Source organism: Mus pahari, chromosome 19 (genome assembly GCF_900095145.1).
Source record: "Mus pahari chromosome 19, PAHARI_EIJ_v1.1, whole genome shotgun sequence".
Lineage (NCBI taxonomy): Eukaryota > Metazoa > Chordata > Mammalia > Rodentia > Muridae > Mus > Mus pahari.
The window spans coordinates 34,174,495-34,191,418 of NC_034608.1; the positions used below are offsets into that span (position 1 = coordinate 34,174,495).

At 43.3% G+C, this 16,924-nt stretch overlaps 1 protein-coding gene across 2 annotated transcripts in view; it reads right to left on the minus strand.

Annotated features, from left to right (window-relative positions):
• Csmd1 (CUB and Sushi multiple domains 1) overlaps positions 1-16,924 on the minus strand; it is a 1,532,231-nt gene that overhangs the window by 23,613 nt on the left and 1,491,694 nt on the right. For both annotated transcript variants that reach the window (XM_021218735.2, XM_029532138.1), the window contains 10 exons: positions 16,388-16,561; positions 15,180-15,353; positions 13,051-13,239; positions 10,534-10,707; positions 9,347-9,529; positions 5,742-5,918; positions 4,999-5,178; positions 2,945-3,118; positions 2,198-2,371; positions 458-531 (listed from right to left, as the gene is read on the minus strand). In XM_021218735.2, coding sequence (XP_021074394.1) covers positions 458-531; positions 2,198-2,371; positions 2,945-3,118; positions 4,999-5,178; positions 5,742-5,918; positions 9,347-9,529; positions 10,534-10,707; positions 13,051-13,239; positions 15,180-15,353; positions 16,388-16,561 — 1,673 coding nt within the window. The remainder of the gene's footprint in view (positions 1-457; positions 532-2,197; positions 2,372-2,944; positions 3,119-4,998; positions 5,179-5,741; positions 5,919-9,346; positions 9,530-10,533; positions 10,708-13,050; positions 13,240-15,179; positions 15,354-16,387; positions 16,562-16,924) is intronic.

A 16,924-nucleotide genomic window follows, 5' to 3' on the forward strand; every position in this document is an offset into this window, starting at 1 on the left:
CAATCACACACAGACTGGATATCATGATCAAGGTACTTTACACAATCACACACAGACTGGATATCATGACGAAACTTGGCGTGGGACTGGGATAAATTTCTTCTGGTTTGACTTTTCTTTCTGAAAATGTGTGTCATTTTCTAGCTCTATCTAGTCCTCAAATGTAGTTTTGTGTGTGTGTGTGTGTGTGTGTGTGTGTGTGTCTGTTGTTAGCAAGTTACCTGAATTAATGATTTTCCTTTTTGTCACTAAACCAAAGGTGCTGAGTAATGTGTGCTTCCCAGTGAAAATTAGTATAGCCATTGGCCCAAGGTTAACAAATATGTTCACAGACTTATGTGTAGAAGTCTTGGATAAACGAATTTCCTGTGAAAAAGCTAAGGGATATAGCACTGTACACATATGGTCCCTATCAGCTAGGTCCCAAGAATCTAGGACAGAAAAGGAAATTAAGTACCTCGTATCCTTTAGAGCTGTTCTGAATTCCAAAGTGGGGAGTGCCAGGGTCTGGGCAGGCTGTGTGTGCTGGATCTGCAATTGAAGATTAAAGATAAATTGTAACACCTTTATTGAAAGACCTTAAAAATGTAGCAAATGTTTTCAAGATGCATATATTTTAGATGAATTGTTAAAGTAAGTGACTGCCTTTATCTCCTTGGGCATTTTGGATTTTTAAAAAACTTTTTAAGTAGATTTGCATATTCACATCTAATCTGCATATTTGCACTAATTTGAGAATTGGCCTTTCTTCCCTACTCCCTGGTGTAAGTCCCTCTGAGGACAGACACTTGATCTGAATATTCAAATCTCTCTAATCTTTCTTTTTTCTACTCTGATCTTTGGCTTGTACAGTTTTACTTTGGTCCCTTCCCAATTGGTCTTCCATGTTAGTCCTTTTTTTTTTGGATAGATTTTTTCTTAAGTTTTAAAATTGAGAAACATATTATTCTAGTGGAAGCTTCTGACAGTCCATCAGGGGTGTTTTCCAAATTTACGAGACAGAAACAGAGAAGTGAGAAGTGGCTACATTGTTGCAGAGCCTAGTTACTTATTCAGAATAACACAGGTGCTCTTAAATTTTTTTTCCTCCTAGATCTACTGAGAAGTCTGGGGATGGAAGACATTAATATGAAGCTCTCTGCCATGAAGCACTTAAAGCCAAATGGCACAAAATATTCCCAGACTTAGAGTAAAAGTGTTTTATGGAAATTATTTCTAATGCTATCTTTAGTTTTAGGTATAAACAATATGATTTCCTAGAAAAAATTCCCAGGCTTAAGCTATTAACTACTGTAAGTTTGTACAAGAATCTCATTAAAAGTGGGTGGCCAGTATTAACTCACAATAAGAGTTGCCTCCTTGCTGATGGGGGTGTTTGCTAGGAGGTGACAATAACTATGACATTCAGAATGCTCTTTCCCAAGTGTCAGCTGTAAGCTAAGCTGGTTCCAGATGCTCAGGTGGGACAGGGCCCATCAGGACATCAGTGGGCTTCTGCCTCGGTTTACACGGCTTGAAGGAGGTTGAACTTCATTTAGCTGTACTGATAATGGTCACATCGACCAGGTCCTTGCACAGGACTGTCAGGTAAAGGCCCGAGGCCGCTTCCCAGTTTGAAAACCTACCACACCCCACCAATCCCTGATTCCTCAAACCCACCAATCCCTGAACCTTAAACCCCACTAATCCCAGAGCCTGAAATTCTACTAATCCTTGAGGCCCCAAACACACCAATCATTCAGTCCCCAAACCCACCTCCCTGAGCCCCAAATCCCTGGGCTTGCCTTGAAATCTCATCCGTTCCTATCCTGGAAGTTCCCACACTGAAAAGCTCCTCCCTATACACACAAAATAAAAACTTACATAAGCCTGTCTCCTGCTCAGTTCAAGGTCGATTCTTGCTGGAGCAGAGGCAGCCACCCTCTTGTGTCTTTCCCAATAAACCTTTTGTGTGAGGTTTGTTGTATGGTATTCCTGGCTTCTGACTGCCAAAATGCCTTATCCTTCAGAGTTCTAACACTTCCACCGGGGAGACCTTCCCCCTCAGAGCTGTAACACTTCCATTGCTGAAGCCTTCCCCCTCAGAGTGGAACACTCACAAGGACACCATCTCTGACACCTACAGATGAGCCTCTGTAGTAACACATCTCCTCCTCCGGCAGCCTCCCCTGTACCCACAGCCTTGCCGGTACATTACCTATACAAGTGGGCTGGATGCCACTCCACATTCCATCGGCCTGGCAGGTTCTCCTAGAGGACCCCACTAACACGAACGGGGGTTTGCATTGGATGAAGACCTCGGACTTAAAAGTGAAGCTCTTCCCACTGAGCCGTCCCTCTGCCGGAGTGCCAGGATCACCACAGAACACAGCTGGGGAAGTAAACGGGCCGTATCAGTACTCAGCACATCTGGACCAGACTAGCCTATTAAACCTATTTAGATCTTATGGAGTCTTCAGATTTTGCACACTCCTAAAGAAAAGGCACTGGGATAGCATGATGTTGACGGCAAACTTTACATTTAAAAGTTTAAAATCTCTATGCTTAAGAGCACTATCAAGCAAAAACGAGACCTCCAACTACTAAGGGATATGAAGGGTTAATTTTTTTTTACTGCCCTGTTCTGCTTCTGTAAATAAGCTTTGCACCATCTGACCTTCTGCTTACAAAAACAAATTGTAACCTTGTACTCTTTGCTTTTATAAACCTCTGACTTAGGTGGCTGGGCAGGATCTGAGCAAATATCTCTTCCATGTTAAATTGTATTAACTCTGGTGAATCTCTGGACTACCCCAGACTCATACCAGCTCCTGCCTTGGCCACACATGCTCAGGTCTCAGAGTTCACACAGTGTGATCACAGTCACACATCATTGTGAGGCTCGGACTGGGAGTGCCTCTTTGAGTGTCCGGGATCACACGACAGGTACCTCCAGGGGACTTACGTAAGCACTGAGGGACTTCTCCTTTCCACACTCCACGCCCTTCACAGGACAGGATGGCTGAGTTCGAGAGTTGGTAGCCGTCCACACAGCTGTAGCTTATGCTGGCACCCCATCGGAAGTCTGACCCCTCCACCTTCCCATGTGGCACTGGGGGAGGCTGGTTGCACAGGACAGCTGTTGGCAAGAACAGACAGGTCACACATCAGTGGGCATGACAGCAGGGCTGTGTATATGTCTCCTGCCACACGCTACCTCCCCCTCCACCACATTGATTACTGTGGCTCTTAACACAGCTCTGACCACAGCTTGTGCAGTAGCACTCATCCTGGATCTTGCCATAGATCACACCACCACAGCCCCTGCCACATCCCCTCCACTACGTCTACCACTGTGCCTCCTGTCATGGCTTCCTCCTGACCACTAATGCCTTTGAAAACAGAAATAATGACGGTTACCATTGTTAACAACATGAGAGTTGCTCTCCAGTTATTTCTTCCTTATCTCAGACCAGATGTGTAAGGGTAACAATGAAGTAAAAATACAAAGCAGGGTGGGATGAGAAGGGATCAAATCCTCTGCGCTGCTCATACACATTCCTTACCTTGCCATTTTATTCTTGATATTAAGAACAAATCTAAGGTGTACTTGGTCATGCGACATTAGTTAAAGCCTTCAAATTTATGTTTCAGATAGGAAGACTTTCTTCTGACATCCATATTTTCATATAATTTACCCAAAGTTGTTCATGCATTTATAAATAGTAATTTTCTAAAGACTTTTTCAATTGCATGCATTTTGTGCGCATGTGAGTGCCGGTGTCTGAGGAGACCAGAGGTGTTGGATCCTCTGGAGTTGGAGTCACAGAAGATTGTATGCCCCCACCGTGTGTGCTAGAAACCAAACCTGGCTCTTCTCCAAGGGCAAGGTACTCTCTTAGGCATTGATCCATCTCACCAGACATGGTGAATAATATTTAAAAAGCGAATTCATAAATGGTTAAACACACTTCTGTGGAATGACTCTTCTCAGAGTTTTATTATAGTTTCCGAGCTCAGTATTCACTTCCTGGGATAAAGCACAGACAACGCAGGAATGCTGGGTTATTTTGTGGTGATGGCTTATAGCCCCACCCATACTCCAGAGATTACAATAAAATGGGGACATTCCCCAAGCAGAATGTGAATACCCACTCTGATGATGAGAGCTTCCTGGTGTGGCAATCAAGGGCACCGTGCGTGGCAGAAGGCAGAGATGGAGGACACACTTGCGAGTGTTTATGCTCACCCGTGTCAGCTCATGGAGGAAGCTCACATGGGACACAGGGCACTTAGTGCACACGCTGAGCAGGTAGACGTGGGCCCTAGTACAGACCCTCAGCCTTCTGCGTATTTAGTCATTTGCTCAGTAAATGCTTTTTGAGAACTTGTCAGGGCTGATGGGGGAACGTGTGTTTGTGTACCGGGACCATCCTGGGAAAGTTCTCAGTAGAAATAGGATCAACACTTTGACTCAACAGAGAATAGTGCTCCAGTAGTGAAGCAAAGGCCAGAGTTGGAGTGGGAAATGGGGGATATCAAGAAGGATCCTGGCTCTGCTCATGAGTATGACAGGTGTTCCTTAAAGGGACCCAGTCAGGAGAAGCAGCTGGAGTGTGGTATCAGCAATTTTCACTGTGAACCTTTGACCTGGAGTGTCTAATCCACTAGAGCATGTCACTACACATTCGTTGGTGCCCGTTACAAAGCAAACCTGATGCTGAGTCACTGGTGAAATAAAGAGAGTATGAAACATTCAGGTCAGGAAGAACAAAGGCGACCCAATAGCATGAACGAGAGGACACTGTAGCTGCCAATGACTCAGTTTCCCATCTATAAAACTTTTAGCAATGACTCAGGAAAATTAAATGAGTGGATATTGACAAATGGGTTGAGAAGAATTCCTAGGATTCCTGGCTGCTGAAACAGCTTTGTAAGCACAAAGTCAATCTGGCACAATCCTGTAAAGACTTCTAAACCTGTCCACAATGCCTAACAAATGGTGGGACACACACACACCTTTGCAGAGGGGCCGGCTCTGATTCCATGTGCCATCTTTGGTGCAGCGGATGGTGGGTGATGTTGGGGGCTCCATCAGGTAGCCGGGGTTGCACTGGAAGCTCACGGTCTTGTTGAAAGTGAAGTCTGTCCCGAACTGGATGCCATTGGGCAGTGTGCCAGGATCCCCACAGCTGATGACTAAGAGGTAGATGACAGGAAAGAAGCAGAGAGATGCAAATTACCGTGACAGGAACCAAACTGTGAGCGCTCTTCTGGGATACAGGGCAGAACTGAGAGGTGACCAGCCACAGGGCACAGATTCCACAGAGCTGCTGCCAAGTGGTTGTGTTTGGAATTGTTAATTGCTGCTCTATTAATAGGCGGCAGTAAGGTTGTCACCCCTGGCCGTGCCTGATCAGGATACACCTATAGCTATGGACAAGAACAAAGTAGCTTATTTCTTTTTAAACTGGGTGGTCTAGAGTCAGAGGAGCTTTACCTCTCTCTATGGTTCTTCCTTCATTACATAGCCTAACTGTCCATACTTTCATTGTGTAAGTTAAGATGTAAGTTAAAGATTGTGTAAAGTTAAATCTTAAGGCATCTAAAAAACAGGGCATCACATCAAACCTATGTTATACTTTATCCTAGGTGATTTTTTTAAAAGATTTAATAGATTTGAAAATTCTACTGTCTCCCTCAACTGGTGGGCTTCCAGCTCCTGCCCCTCCACCCCTGCCTCCAACTGGGCCGGTACTGACTTGTGCAGTCAGGAGCTGTGCCTGTCCATGTCCCATTGGCCGTGCAGTGCCGAGTCATGAGCCCCGAGGTCTTGTAGCCTTCCCAGCAGGCATAGATGACAGAGCTGGAGAAGAGAATTCCATCACTGCTGAGGATCATCCCGTTGGTCGGGGTGCCTGGGTTTCCACAGGACACGGCTGTCAGGAAGCAAAGACAGAAGCCCACAAGGCAGTAAGCCAGGGTGGAAGCTTAATTCGGGGGTGCCAGTGAGATGTGGGTTCCTTACAAGAATGTGGGAATGTGTGTATGGGGTCAATTCAGAAATTGTCTTACCTGACCCTCAGATTTATTTGTGATTAGTCACAAAACTTAAAACTATACCTGCACATCTTTCTGATCAAATTACGATGTAAAACATCGAGAACCCAAAGCTTTGCTACTCTAAGCTTGAACATATTTTTAAGCAAGGTAGAATTATCATGAACTTTAAAAGTATTATACAGTATTAAAAGTTCAAGCACATCTTCCTTCATAGCATTCTTTATTTGTGGGAAATCTGGAAAAAAAAAATAAAGCCATATGTTATGTCCCCAGGAGAGTTCACTTGGGATGTAGAGAATATCTCAGAAATGTAGATGACTATACCTATTGGAATGTTGTCTCCCATGTGTTATGAAATCAACCCACAGATGAAGAATTGATTGACATGTGCCTTCATTTTGCGTTGCTCTCACAAGTATCTTAATGTCCCCTATAGGCACTGAGACTTCAGTTAATGATGCTCAGTGCAACTGGCAGGACTCTCATTCACTGTGTGCACCTTAGGCAGCACACAACAGAAGCATAGCCGTCTCCTGGGTCAGACCATAATGATGGCTTCAGCGTTTAAGATTTCGTCATATTTATTTGAGACATTTATCAGAATAATTGTTTTTTTTTTTTAACCCCAACCCTGTTACAACAAACTGCCAGAGAAGACAGTAAGTCATGAGACGACTACTGGGCAGTAATAAGGAGACTACAGCATGAAACTCTCTGAAAGTGGTCATCACATTTGAAAATATTCTTGCGTATTTAGTTGTTCCACTTTTAAAGCTTGTCCTGGGAACAAAGAAAGATGCGTTTCTCATAGACTATGGAAGAAAGCTGTCAATTCTTACTTCATGTAGAATATATACATAAGCTAGAGTTGAGTTGATTCTTTTTTTGTAAAACAAATACAAAGCACTCATATCAGTGCCCATGTCAGTCATAACTAATCAATAATCATTCAATATACATTTGTTTAGTATCTGGAAAGTCATAGCTACTATGTAGTTGTATTGATAGGAAGTCTCTTTCTCTCTCTCTCTCTCTTCCCCTCCCCCTCCCCCTCCCCCTTTCTCCATCTCTCCCTCTTTCCTTCTCTCTCTCTCTCTCTCTCTCTCTCTCTCTCTCAAAAGTGATCATACGTAGTCTAAACCAGAACCTACAAAAATCAACAAAGGCTGAAAATGCCATTTCTACATGATCATATTAGCTAAAATAATCTGTGTATATAACTTTCCAAGTCACCTATGCAGGACCAAATACATCAATTAATTGATAAGAGTTTATCTTGTAAGCAAATATATATTAATAAGTTTCTATCATAATGACACTGTCTTAACATTGAGACATTTTTCTTTAAAATATTATATTTTATAAAGTAAGACTTACAATCAGATTTTTTCTTTCGTTTCTATTTAACAGTAAGAAATGCATCCATTGCCTGTCATACCAGTGGGATGCAGATAGAAGGCAGTGTCAGCCTATGTTTTTGGAGTGATATTAATAAAAGGACAGAAGTGGCTGTGATACTAAAGGAAATAGGTAATATCTGTAGTTAAGAAAATAAAAAGATATTTTGTAAATTATAAGGTAAGACTTGACCATATTCTATGTTTCCAAGTTTTATTCTTTGTTTAAAGTTGAAAATGCATCTTCTGCTTCAGAGCTTGTTCATGTGACTTGTTTTGCTAAAATGCAATTTTGTCTTACTTAATTTACAGCAAGATGTAACTTAACTAATTATGAACATTTTCTTGCTTACTATCAGCAGAGCCCACCTAGGATGTATTAGACAGATGGCAGCTGCAGTGTACTGAACTTTGTCTTTTTATTTTATTTTATTTTATTTTATTTTATTTTATTTTATTTTATTTTTTTGCTTAGTTAATTTATCCAGACAATGTATTCAAACTCTACACATAATGTAATCAACTGTTAAAGGAGATTATATAAGACCCTCCCAGTTGCTATAATATGTGGAAGGTTTCATGTTCTGGCTATTAGTGGTAATGACAAGACAGCTTCTAGTTCATGTTACTTCCATTAATACCAGATTTTCATTGCTTTAGTTAACTTTAGATTCTATCAAAATTGTGAAAAAGCGATAAAGATTGGCTCAATGCAACTTAAGTCACGTGACATAATTATTGTGAAGCAATTTTCTGAGTGAGGACCTTGGAAGCATTTGCTAATGATAGTGTGCTTAAAAGACCAATTACCAGCCAAAGCTAAGATAATATAATAGAAATCTATAGGTATGTAATGTTAAAATATCAAAGTTATATAAGTTGTTTGGTCTTTATGAATATCTTAAAAGATTTTCTTTTTTTTCTTTCATGACTTGTGAGTTCCTTTAAAATTCATTCCCATTTCCCATGGGGATGTAAGGTTTTTAGTAGACTGAGAAGAGCCAATTACATCAGGTTAGAAATAATCTTCACTAGGGAACTCGTGCCTGGAGCCTTGCTTAACACTTGTGGAGATTCAGTCCCCAGTGGGGATAATATAAGAGTTTTTCAAGTTTTCCAAATTATAGAGAAAAAATTTATTCACACCAAAAAGTACACCAGGATAACCTTTTGAGACCCCAAACTTGAGATGTTGGCTTAAGTGGATATCTGCTAGTTAAAGAGATAGCTGCTAGTTAAAGAGATAGCTGCTAGTTAAAGGGATATCTGCTAGTTAAAGGGGTATTTGCCTATATTCTGATGCTGTTTTCTGAAGTTTGAGTACATCATTATCAAACACATCTGTTAATTGCTGCCTAAGGCAGACTTTGCAGACTGGCCTGGTACTATAAATGACTCATGGCATCCACTGTTGACAGTTGGACCAGCTCTACCTCCTACTAAAGTCAGATGTATTCATTCCAAAATGCCACCCAGATTAGACCCCTAGATGGCTTTGTAGCTTCTGTGTAGAGTGGAACCGGTGGGAACTGAAGTACTCCCAGCCAATAGAGTTCCTGTCTGGTTGACTTGCTTCTCCTCGTGGCGTCTCAGCTACCTTCCTTTACCTCCAGAATCCATACAACAAGGCCTCAGTCACAGCCTAGCATTGGATTAGAAACCCACTTTTGTACGCTAAACATTCAAATGATAAGAACTTGTGTGATAGGGTCTTAGAACAGTCTGGGCATCTCTAGGGTTCGCTCGTAACTTTTGCCGATGCTCTTAGAACTTTTGGAAGAAGGGTTCAAATGTATACGTAGTAAAAGCTTTGAGAGATCCCTCAGACTGGTTCCAGCCATTTAGGATGAGCGAGTGGTGTGAAGACTTGGGAGGTCATGGGTTGCAGGGATAGTTGAATGACTCACCCTCACACACAGGCTGTACTCCTGACCAGGATCCATTCACCAGGCATGTGCGCTCTGCAGAGCCCCGCAGCTGGTGGCCCATCTCACAGGAGAAGCGTAAAAGACTCTTTGTCTTAAACTCATCCCCAAGACGAGACCCATGTGCTGGGGTCCCTGGATCACCACAAAATCCAGGACTATTTCCTGCAGAGAACAAAACACAGGGATTGCCCGATTGTTTAAACGGAGTTGTTTCGTGTAAAGCTTCAAAATCTACCAAAGGTTTCTTAAATATGCCATCAGCATGGGAGATGCTTCCGTAGCACTGTGGCATCAGGAAAACAAAAAGGTTTCTTGATCATACTTCCTAACATGGAAGAAACTTAAGGCATTGCTTCTCTGTCATTCAAATAAAAATAGGGCTAACGAGGAAACGGGATTCTTTGGGGAGAAGTGAAATATCGAGATATGATCACAGCAGCATCTCAGGACAGTGATGTGGACAGCCATAGGGAAATGAGATTCAGCAGTACCAGAGACGCAGGGACATCAAGGTGTGTACTCTTCACAGCTACATCTAGAGTTACTAAGCACTACATTTTCCTTAAAGACCACCCACAGAAAAATTAATATCATAAAAGGAATGAAAGTGACTACTGATACTGAAGGTGAAAAATGTGGAAAATAAGAGTGGACACCTATAGTACATTGAACCAAGGCAAGCAAGGGTTCCAGCATGGCAACCAGAAATCCCTGCAAAAGGAAACAGTAAGAGATGTAAGGATGGGGCGGGTACTGCTGCTTATTCATATGGCAGGAACCAGGGATAATGGCAGAGATGCTGAAGAAGATGATACAGACCTCTGTGGTGTGGCTTAGTGAACGTGGTGGAGATGGAATGATTGTGATCTAGGTGGTAGGGACCAGTAATCATGATGAGGGTGATGCTGTATGTGATATGGACCCGTGAGGCACTAATGGTGCTGAAGATGGGGATAGTGGTGGTCTATGTAATGGGGACCAGGGATGATGGTGAAGATGATGTTGATCTATGGGATAATGGATAAAGGGTGAGGTGAGGATGTCAGTGCTGGTGACCACTGTGGTGGGGGCTAGAGTTGATGGTGATTATCTCTATCAGTAGTGTCTTTTGAATCATTTCAATCTTGTGTGTAGTTGTCCAATATTCTGAGCACAGGGTTCCTCACCTGAACAATGGGGAAGGGATCCACTCCAGTGACTGTCTTCTTGGCAGACTCTTGTACTGTTGCCTGTGAGGATCTGGCCCCCTTTGCAGGAGTACTGAACTGTGGCTCCATATGTAAACAATTCTCCAGTCAGGACAGCATTAGCAGGGACCCCCGGATGCCCACATGATATAGCTGGAGATAAAGATTAGAATAAATGAGAATATGTGTTTTACATAGTAAGGCATCCATTCAGAACACCCAAGCCTTGCCCGTTAAGGAACTGGACTCAACTCTGTCCTCTATAGGTATGAACTGGCTGTTTCCAGATGGTACCTCCTGTATTCAGTTACTGAAGAAAGGAAAGGTTCTGGTGATGTTTTGTTTGTTTGTTTGTTTGTTTGTTTGTTTTCTTTATGTGGAGAGCTTTGTTTAAAGTTGGAATTTACATGTCAGTCTTCGAGGAGGAAAGCAGCTGCTCGACTTCATCTATCTGGCTCTAACTGTATTCCATGTGAGAAGGGTGAGATTGGTTTTTGTTATTGTTGTTGTTTTGTTTTCAAGCGAAAAGCCATATGAATCCATCAAGACTGTTTCCATTACTTTATCTGTTAACACGATAATCATACACTCTGCTAGGAGACAAGATTATATTAAATTTACTCAATTAAGCTCATCTGTCAAGGAAAACAAGTCTAGTGAGGATTCTTATAGTAGAATGTGATCTAAAATCTGTAAGTAAAAATAACAACAACAACAAAAACCTGAATCACCTCCAACATGGTCTAAAATGTCATCTGAGCTTTTCATTCACATCCTTAAAACCATGTCAGTCCAAGTTCACAGTCTATTGTAAACATCCTTCAAAAAGAGAAGTTCTAGGACCCAGATGAATAGAGGACTGAGTACTGAAAACTCTACCTCCATTTCCTCCCAGTGAATTACCAAGTACAGCTAGGGACAGATACAGTGCAATACTTCATGTGAATGAGTCGCTAAATGGAAGCTGCCAGGTACTTAGTCAATATCCAAGACTAACTTCTCAAGAGCACTCGCAACTCAGGAGTCATGTGGACCAGACAGGAGGATGTAGAGCTGGAAGGCAGAGCCCTCCCCTGGGTCACATTAGCCCTCATTATCACTGTGGCACTAACATCCATTCAGTGCATACCTATGATTCATATGGAGTCCTAAAAGGAAGCCAATTAGACCCAAAAGTGAGTGTTGGGTAAATGACCAGTTCTGGGTGAAATAAGAGAACAAAAGGAAAACAATCCAAGACATAAAACAATAGCAGCACAAAGATGAGGCTAAACCTCCATAGAGCATGGGAAGTTCTCCTCTGAGGCCTCCTTCCCACATTCCTGTTGTTAAGGGCAACAAATGGAACAATGAGGTGTGGGGCCAGCCAGTCAAGGGACCAGAGTTGGTTAAATCCCTGAGTCTGTAGATTAAAGCACAGTAGCATCTGTACAAAGGCTGATGGGAATCTCCCAGGAGCAGGAGAGAATAGTGTAAAAAGGGAAGGAGCAAAGACAGCTAAGTACCCTGGAAAATGCTCCAGTGTGGAGCTGAGGAAAGCCAGCTTCAGACAGGCTGACTGGAAGAGACCTGCATATTCAGTCTCTTTCTCTGCACACAAATTGAAGGCTGCTTCTGCATAGGGCTTGAGAGGGAAACTCCCTTTAAGTAGCCACACATGAAATTTTCCTGTACTTACCCACCTCAACAGAAAGGGGTACAGGGCATTCTGTAGTGTGGAAGCTATTGCCAGTGCCACCCCTTTCCTGTGAATTACCAAGGTGGCACTTTTCATTTTAAGGATTGCTTTCCTTCCTCCTGGCTTCAGCTCAAAGACAGTGATACTTCTTAAATGTACAGATTAAATTTTCACGCTACAGAACTCTCTGATTTTTGTTTTGTTTCCAAGGTAATAAAATAAAATAAAATAAACCACCTCACAGTATAGGGGCATCCTTGTTCATCTTCTAATATAAAGAAACAACCATTTCTTTGGGGCCTTGGTGGTCTTTTAGATCTTCATCTGTGCTCATGTGAGGTTTGTCTAATGCTATCTATGACTTGTGGCCATTACTGGTCTCAGTAGAAGGGCCAGGGCATCCAGGTCTATTTTCTCTGGCAATCCCCCTTTCCAGTCATGGATGCTGAGTGAGACCTTCGGAGCCTAGGCTGATATTTCTGAACCTGGAACTGCAGAGAGTAAGACTGGGCCACAAAGACACTAAGTTTATGGCTACTGTAATGGAAGGTAAAGAGTAAGCCTGTGTTGCTGCTAAAGCAGGCAGACTGGTGGTCACACAGAGTAGTGGTAAGGGTTCCTTACCTCCCATCTCGAACTCATTTAAGTTAGATGTGGTGTTTTTCTGGCAGATCCATCATAAGGATTGGCAGAAACCGTGATAGGAGAAGGAGAAGGGGCTAAGACTTAGTGTTTACTTGACTATGTGGAAATAACGTTTCTGTTGCTGGTGCTTCCCGTGACTCCGGGCCAAGCAGCACAGGAGAAGCCTCACTCACCCAGACACTTGGGTAAGGAGCGGTCCCACAAGCCATTTGCCGTGCAGGTCAGGGCAGAAGACCCCAGCAGGTAGAACCCCTTCTTGCAGTGGTACATCACACTTGTCCCGTACTCGAAACTCTCTGGGAAGTTCTGTTGCCCATGGCGAACTGCATTTTCCACAAATCCGGGATCGGAACAGTTCACCACTAGAAAATGAAATATATCATATATAAAGCTTCTATTTCCCCCAGTCACAGTGAAGAATAAAGCTATGTAGCTTGTGTGGGGTGGGGTGGGGTGGGGTGGGGTGGGGTGGGGGGCGATGGTTGATAGCCATATTAAACAAATTAAATGAGTCTCAGAAGGTTAAGCATCTGTCTCCTCTCATGTGTAGTCCCTAGATTCCATACAGGCACATAAAAACAAGTAATTCATATAGGGCAGGAAAACATGTATGAGACTGTCCACAGGACAAAAGGAATTAAGAGAGGGTGGAGCTCAAAGGCTGGGGCATGAAGAAATGTGTTCAACATCTACTATAGAGATATGGGGAAATGTCCTTATAGAAGCAGTGCCCTGTACAATGAGTATGTAATAAATTTAAAAAAGAAACAAAGCCAAAAGTTACAAACAAATGAGAAAATTTTAGGCCAAAATCTAAAAGAAAGTAAATTCTAAATGAATTTAAACAGGTCATAAAGGGAGAAGTTGATCTGGGAGCCTCCTCGTGAACTCCTGGTTCCCCTATGGACTGTACTTATATACTTTGTTATAGACATGTCAAGCGTCAGATTGGCTACCACTGTCATTTTGAAGTTATGGTACCAATCTACTATTTCCTAAAAATAGGCTTCTTACACATAAATTGTAAATTATTCCTCTCATTAAGCTCTTACATTCTAAAAAGGAGAAAATGGAATGGCTGGTGCTGGTTTGAATATTTTTGTTCAAGTACAGGGTTTGAGATCTGAGGACACACTGGTTATTCGGCCACATCCACCTGCACATATTAATGGTTGCCCCTAAAGGAATGCTGCTGTCAATATATCTTGGATGCAGTAAAGATGGTAGTTTTTTTTTTCCATCAAGGCCTCATGGAAATGTAGGTTGGGCCGCCTCTGATGGGAACCCTTTTGCCTCAGGAGGAGAGGGGAAGGCAGTTTCAGCAGGACATGCTCTGGTTATACCGAATGACCTCCATTAGTTCAAAGGCCCATGGGCACCATGGGAGGAATTAGCAGCAGGCATCCTCAGGTGCAGAATAGAAAATGGCCTGATTACCTCACACTTCCCCTATCACACCAATGAATGGGACAGCTGCCATGGAATACCCTCTCTAGACAGTTCTGGCTCAGCAAAGAGCTTTGCACAGAATCCACCATAAGTTCTGAAAGCTGAAGGCAAACCTGTGGCTGTGTTAGGTGCCTTTGATTCCTTTGTTGGGCCCGGGGGTGGCGGGAAGCCCAGTAGAGATGGGGTTTATCAAGCTCCCTTCAGCACAGGGGAACAACTCTCTGAATTTCATGAAACCCATGAATTTATGAATGAAAGCTTTGGTTTCCTTGAGCTAAATAGATGTTTATAGATCTGAGGAGGTTATTTTGTGAAGCCCCACTGTATACTGTTTCTATAACCAAATTGTCAACCGAACTTTTATCTGTCAGGGCTGACCTAACCATGGGCAATCAAATGAACCTTAAATCTTTTGTTAAAATATTTTCGCAAAACCTGGAACAAACATGTACCCCAGGCCAGTGCTTGGTAGGGCAAGCCCAAATCAATATGAAATAAATGGCCCCCTGAACAAGAAAGCACCACCTCCCTATGCCCTGAGCAGACAAAGGATCCGTAGGGCACCCCTTGTCATACCCTGGGCTGACTTAGGAGAGTCTTCAGGGCTTGTGCTATACAGGACACGCCCTTAGTCTGACCTATGCTGATGTACAACGATCTGGAATCATGTGTTCTGTAGAACACTTTGTGAGCAATGTGCTGACTTTAAAATGTAGCCTCTGGTATGGTTCAGGTCGCATGCAAGTGTGTACATGCGAGTGTGTGTGTGTGTTGTGTGTGTTGTGTGTGTGTGTAAGCCTTTCACTTTGCCTATACCTTCGGGTAAAATATTCCCTCCCCACACCTCTCCTACCTCGACAGATGGGCAAGGGGCTGCTCCACTGGCCGTTGCTCCGACACTGGGCTCGGGAGGCACCCTGCAGCAGGTAGCCCGTATGGCAGGTAAAATTTACAAGGTCGTTCAGGTTGAACTCGGTGCCGTTGGTGAGGCCATGGGCAGGGTTTCCAGGGTGTCCACATGTGATGGCTGTGGGAACAAGGTCGATATCACTGCCCACATGAAATAGAGCACGGCTCCTGCCTGGAGCCACTGGGAGCAAACTGGCAGTCATGGAAAGGGAATGCATGGAGGGGTTTCCTAGAGACATCAAGGGTGCTGCTCAAGTTTGGAAGAGCTGGGAGGTGGAATGCTATGTGGACTTATAGCCTTTTGTCATAATGGTGGGAAGTGACTTCCACCAAGAGATTCTGTTTCCTTCACCTCAGGACTCGCTAAAGTTCTCCTTTTCAGAGATCCCTATCATGTGACCTTATGAGGTATGATGAACTATGCCAGTTGTCAGGGTCCATGAAGCAACCATACAGTGCCAGGCAGGGCCTGTCACAGATGCTCTCAAAGGGACATGCTATGGCCCCACAAATGGTCGTTTTCCTCCTCATGAGTCTTGTCAGTATGGTCTTTCTTCTAAGCTGCCTGATTTGGCAGCTCCAGAGCACTATGGGAGACAGCACTGCTATTCTTGAGAGACGTCAGCACCTATGCATGATTCCCGAGGGATGGAAGACTGTATGGGGATGTGGCTTGACAGGAAGCTTGCACTGAGAATGGAGACCTCTGTAAAGATGCAGTGTTCACCTTGGAAGCCGTGGGTTTTGAGATATTTATAGGCCCAGCATGTACATGAAGAAGCAGCTTGTGAAACTCTGTATTTTGCATAAAACCCCAACTATCAGACAGTATATGACAAGGAGTGAGTGACTGCACCCTGCTCTAATCTAGCACTCTTTCTCATCCTATGTGTGAGCAAATGACATCAGTCATAAAATGTCTTTTACTGAATTGAAGAGAGATTTTATGGAGGGCTAGCATCTAGGGGAACAGTATAGAAGATGCTGAATAGGGAAAGGTAGCATGGCAGGCTTCTACTCTGACAGGACAATGAGAGGGAAAGGCCACTTCTCCCATTGACTCAGAAGGGGAAACCTGTTTGATTGATGACTGAACTACACAGGAAAATGAGGAAAAGTCGTCTTCAGGGCAGTTTCACAAACTCTACTCACGGACGCAAACGGGGGTCTGCCCCGACCACTTGTGGTCCTGCAGGCAAATCCTCACAGAGGTGCCCACGAGCCGGAACCCAGGGTTGCATTGGTAGACCACTGTGTCTCTGTAGCTGAAGCCATCGCCACTGATATGACCGTTCACAATGGGGTCTGGAGAGCCACAATGACCCGCTGAGGATAGACACAAGAAACAGTGGAAAACTCATGAGGGAATGCACCAGCATGAGCCCATGGTATTCACAATTCACTGTCAAGTCAGTCACAGAGATGGATGCACAACTGACTGGAAATTTCCCCATGAACATATGTGCTTTTAGTCTATATTCTTCTTTTCTACATGCTCATATGTTTTCTCAACAATTTAAGGATGCCTTATTTCTTATATAAAATTATTTATAGCTACTCCCCCAATTTTTAGTTCCCAGATTATTAGTTTCTTACTGGCATGGCATGTGATCTATCTTTTTGAATAAAAATTGAAAGAAAGGGTTTTGGGTTTCCTAATTTACTGGCAGCCCAGCGGAGGAGGAGGAG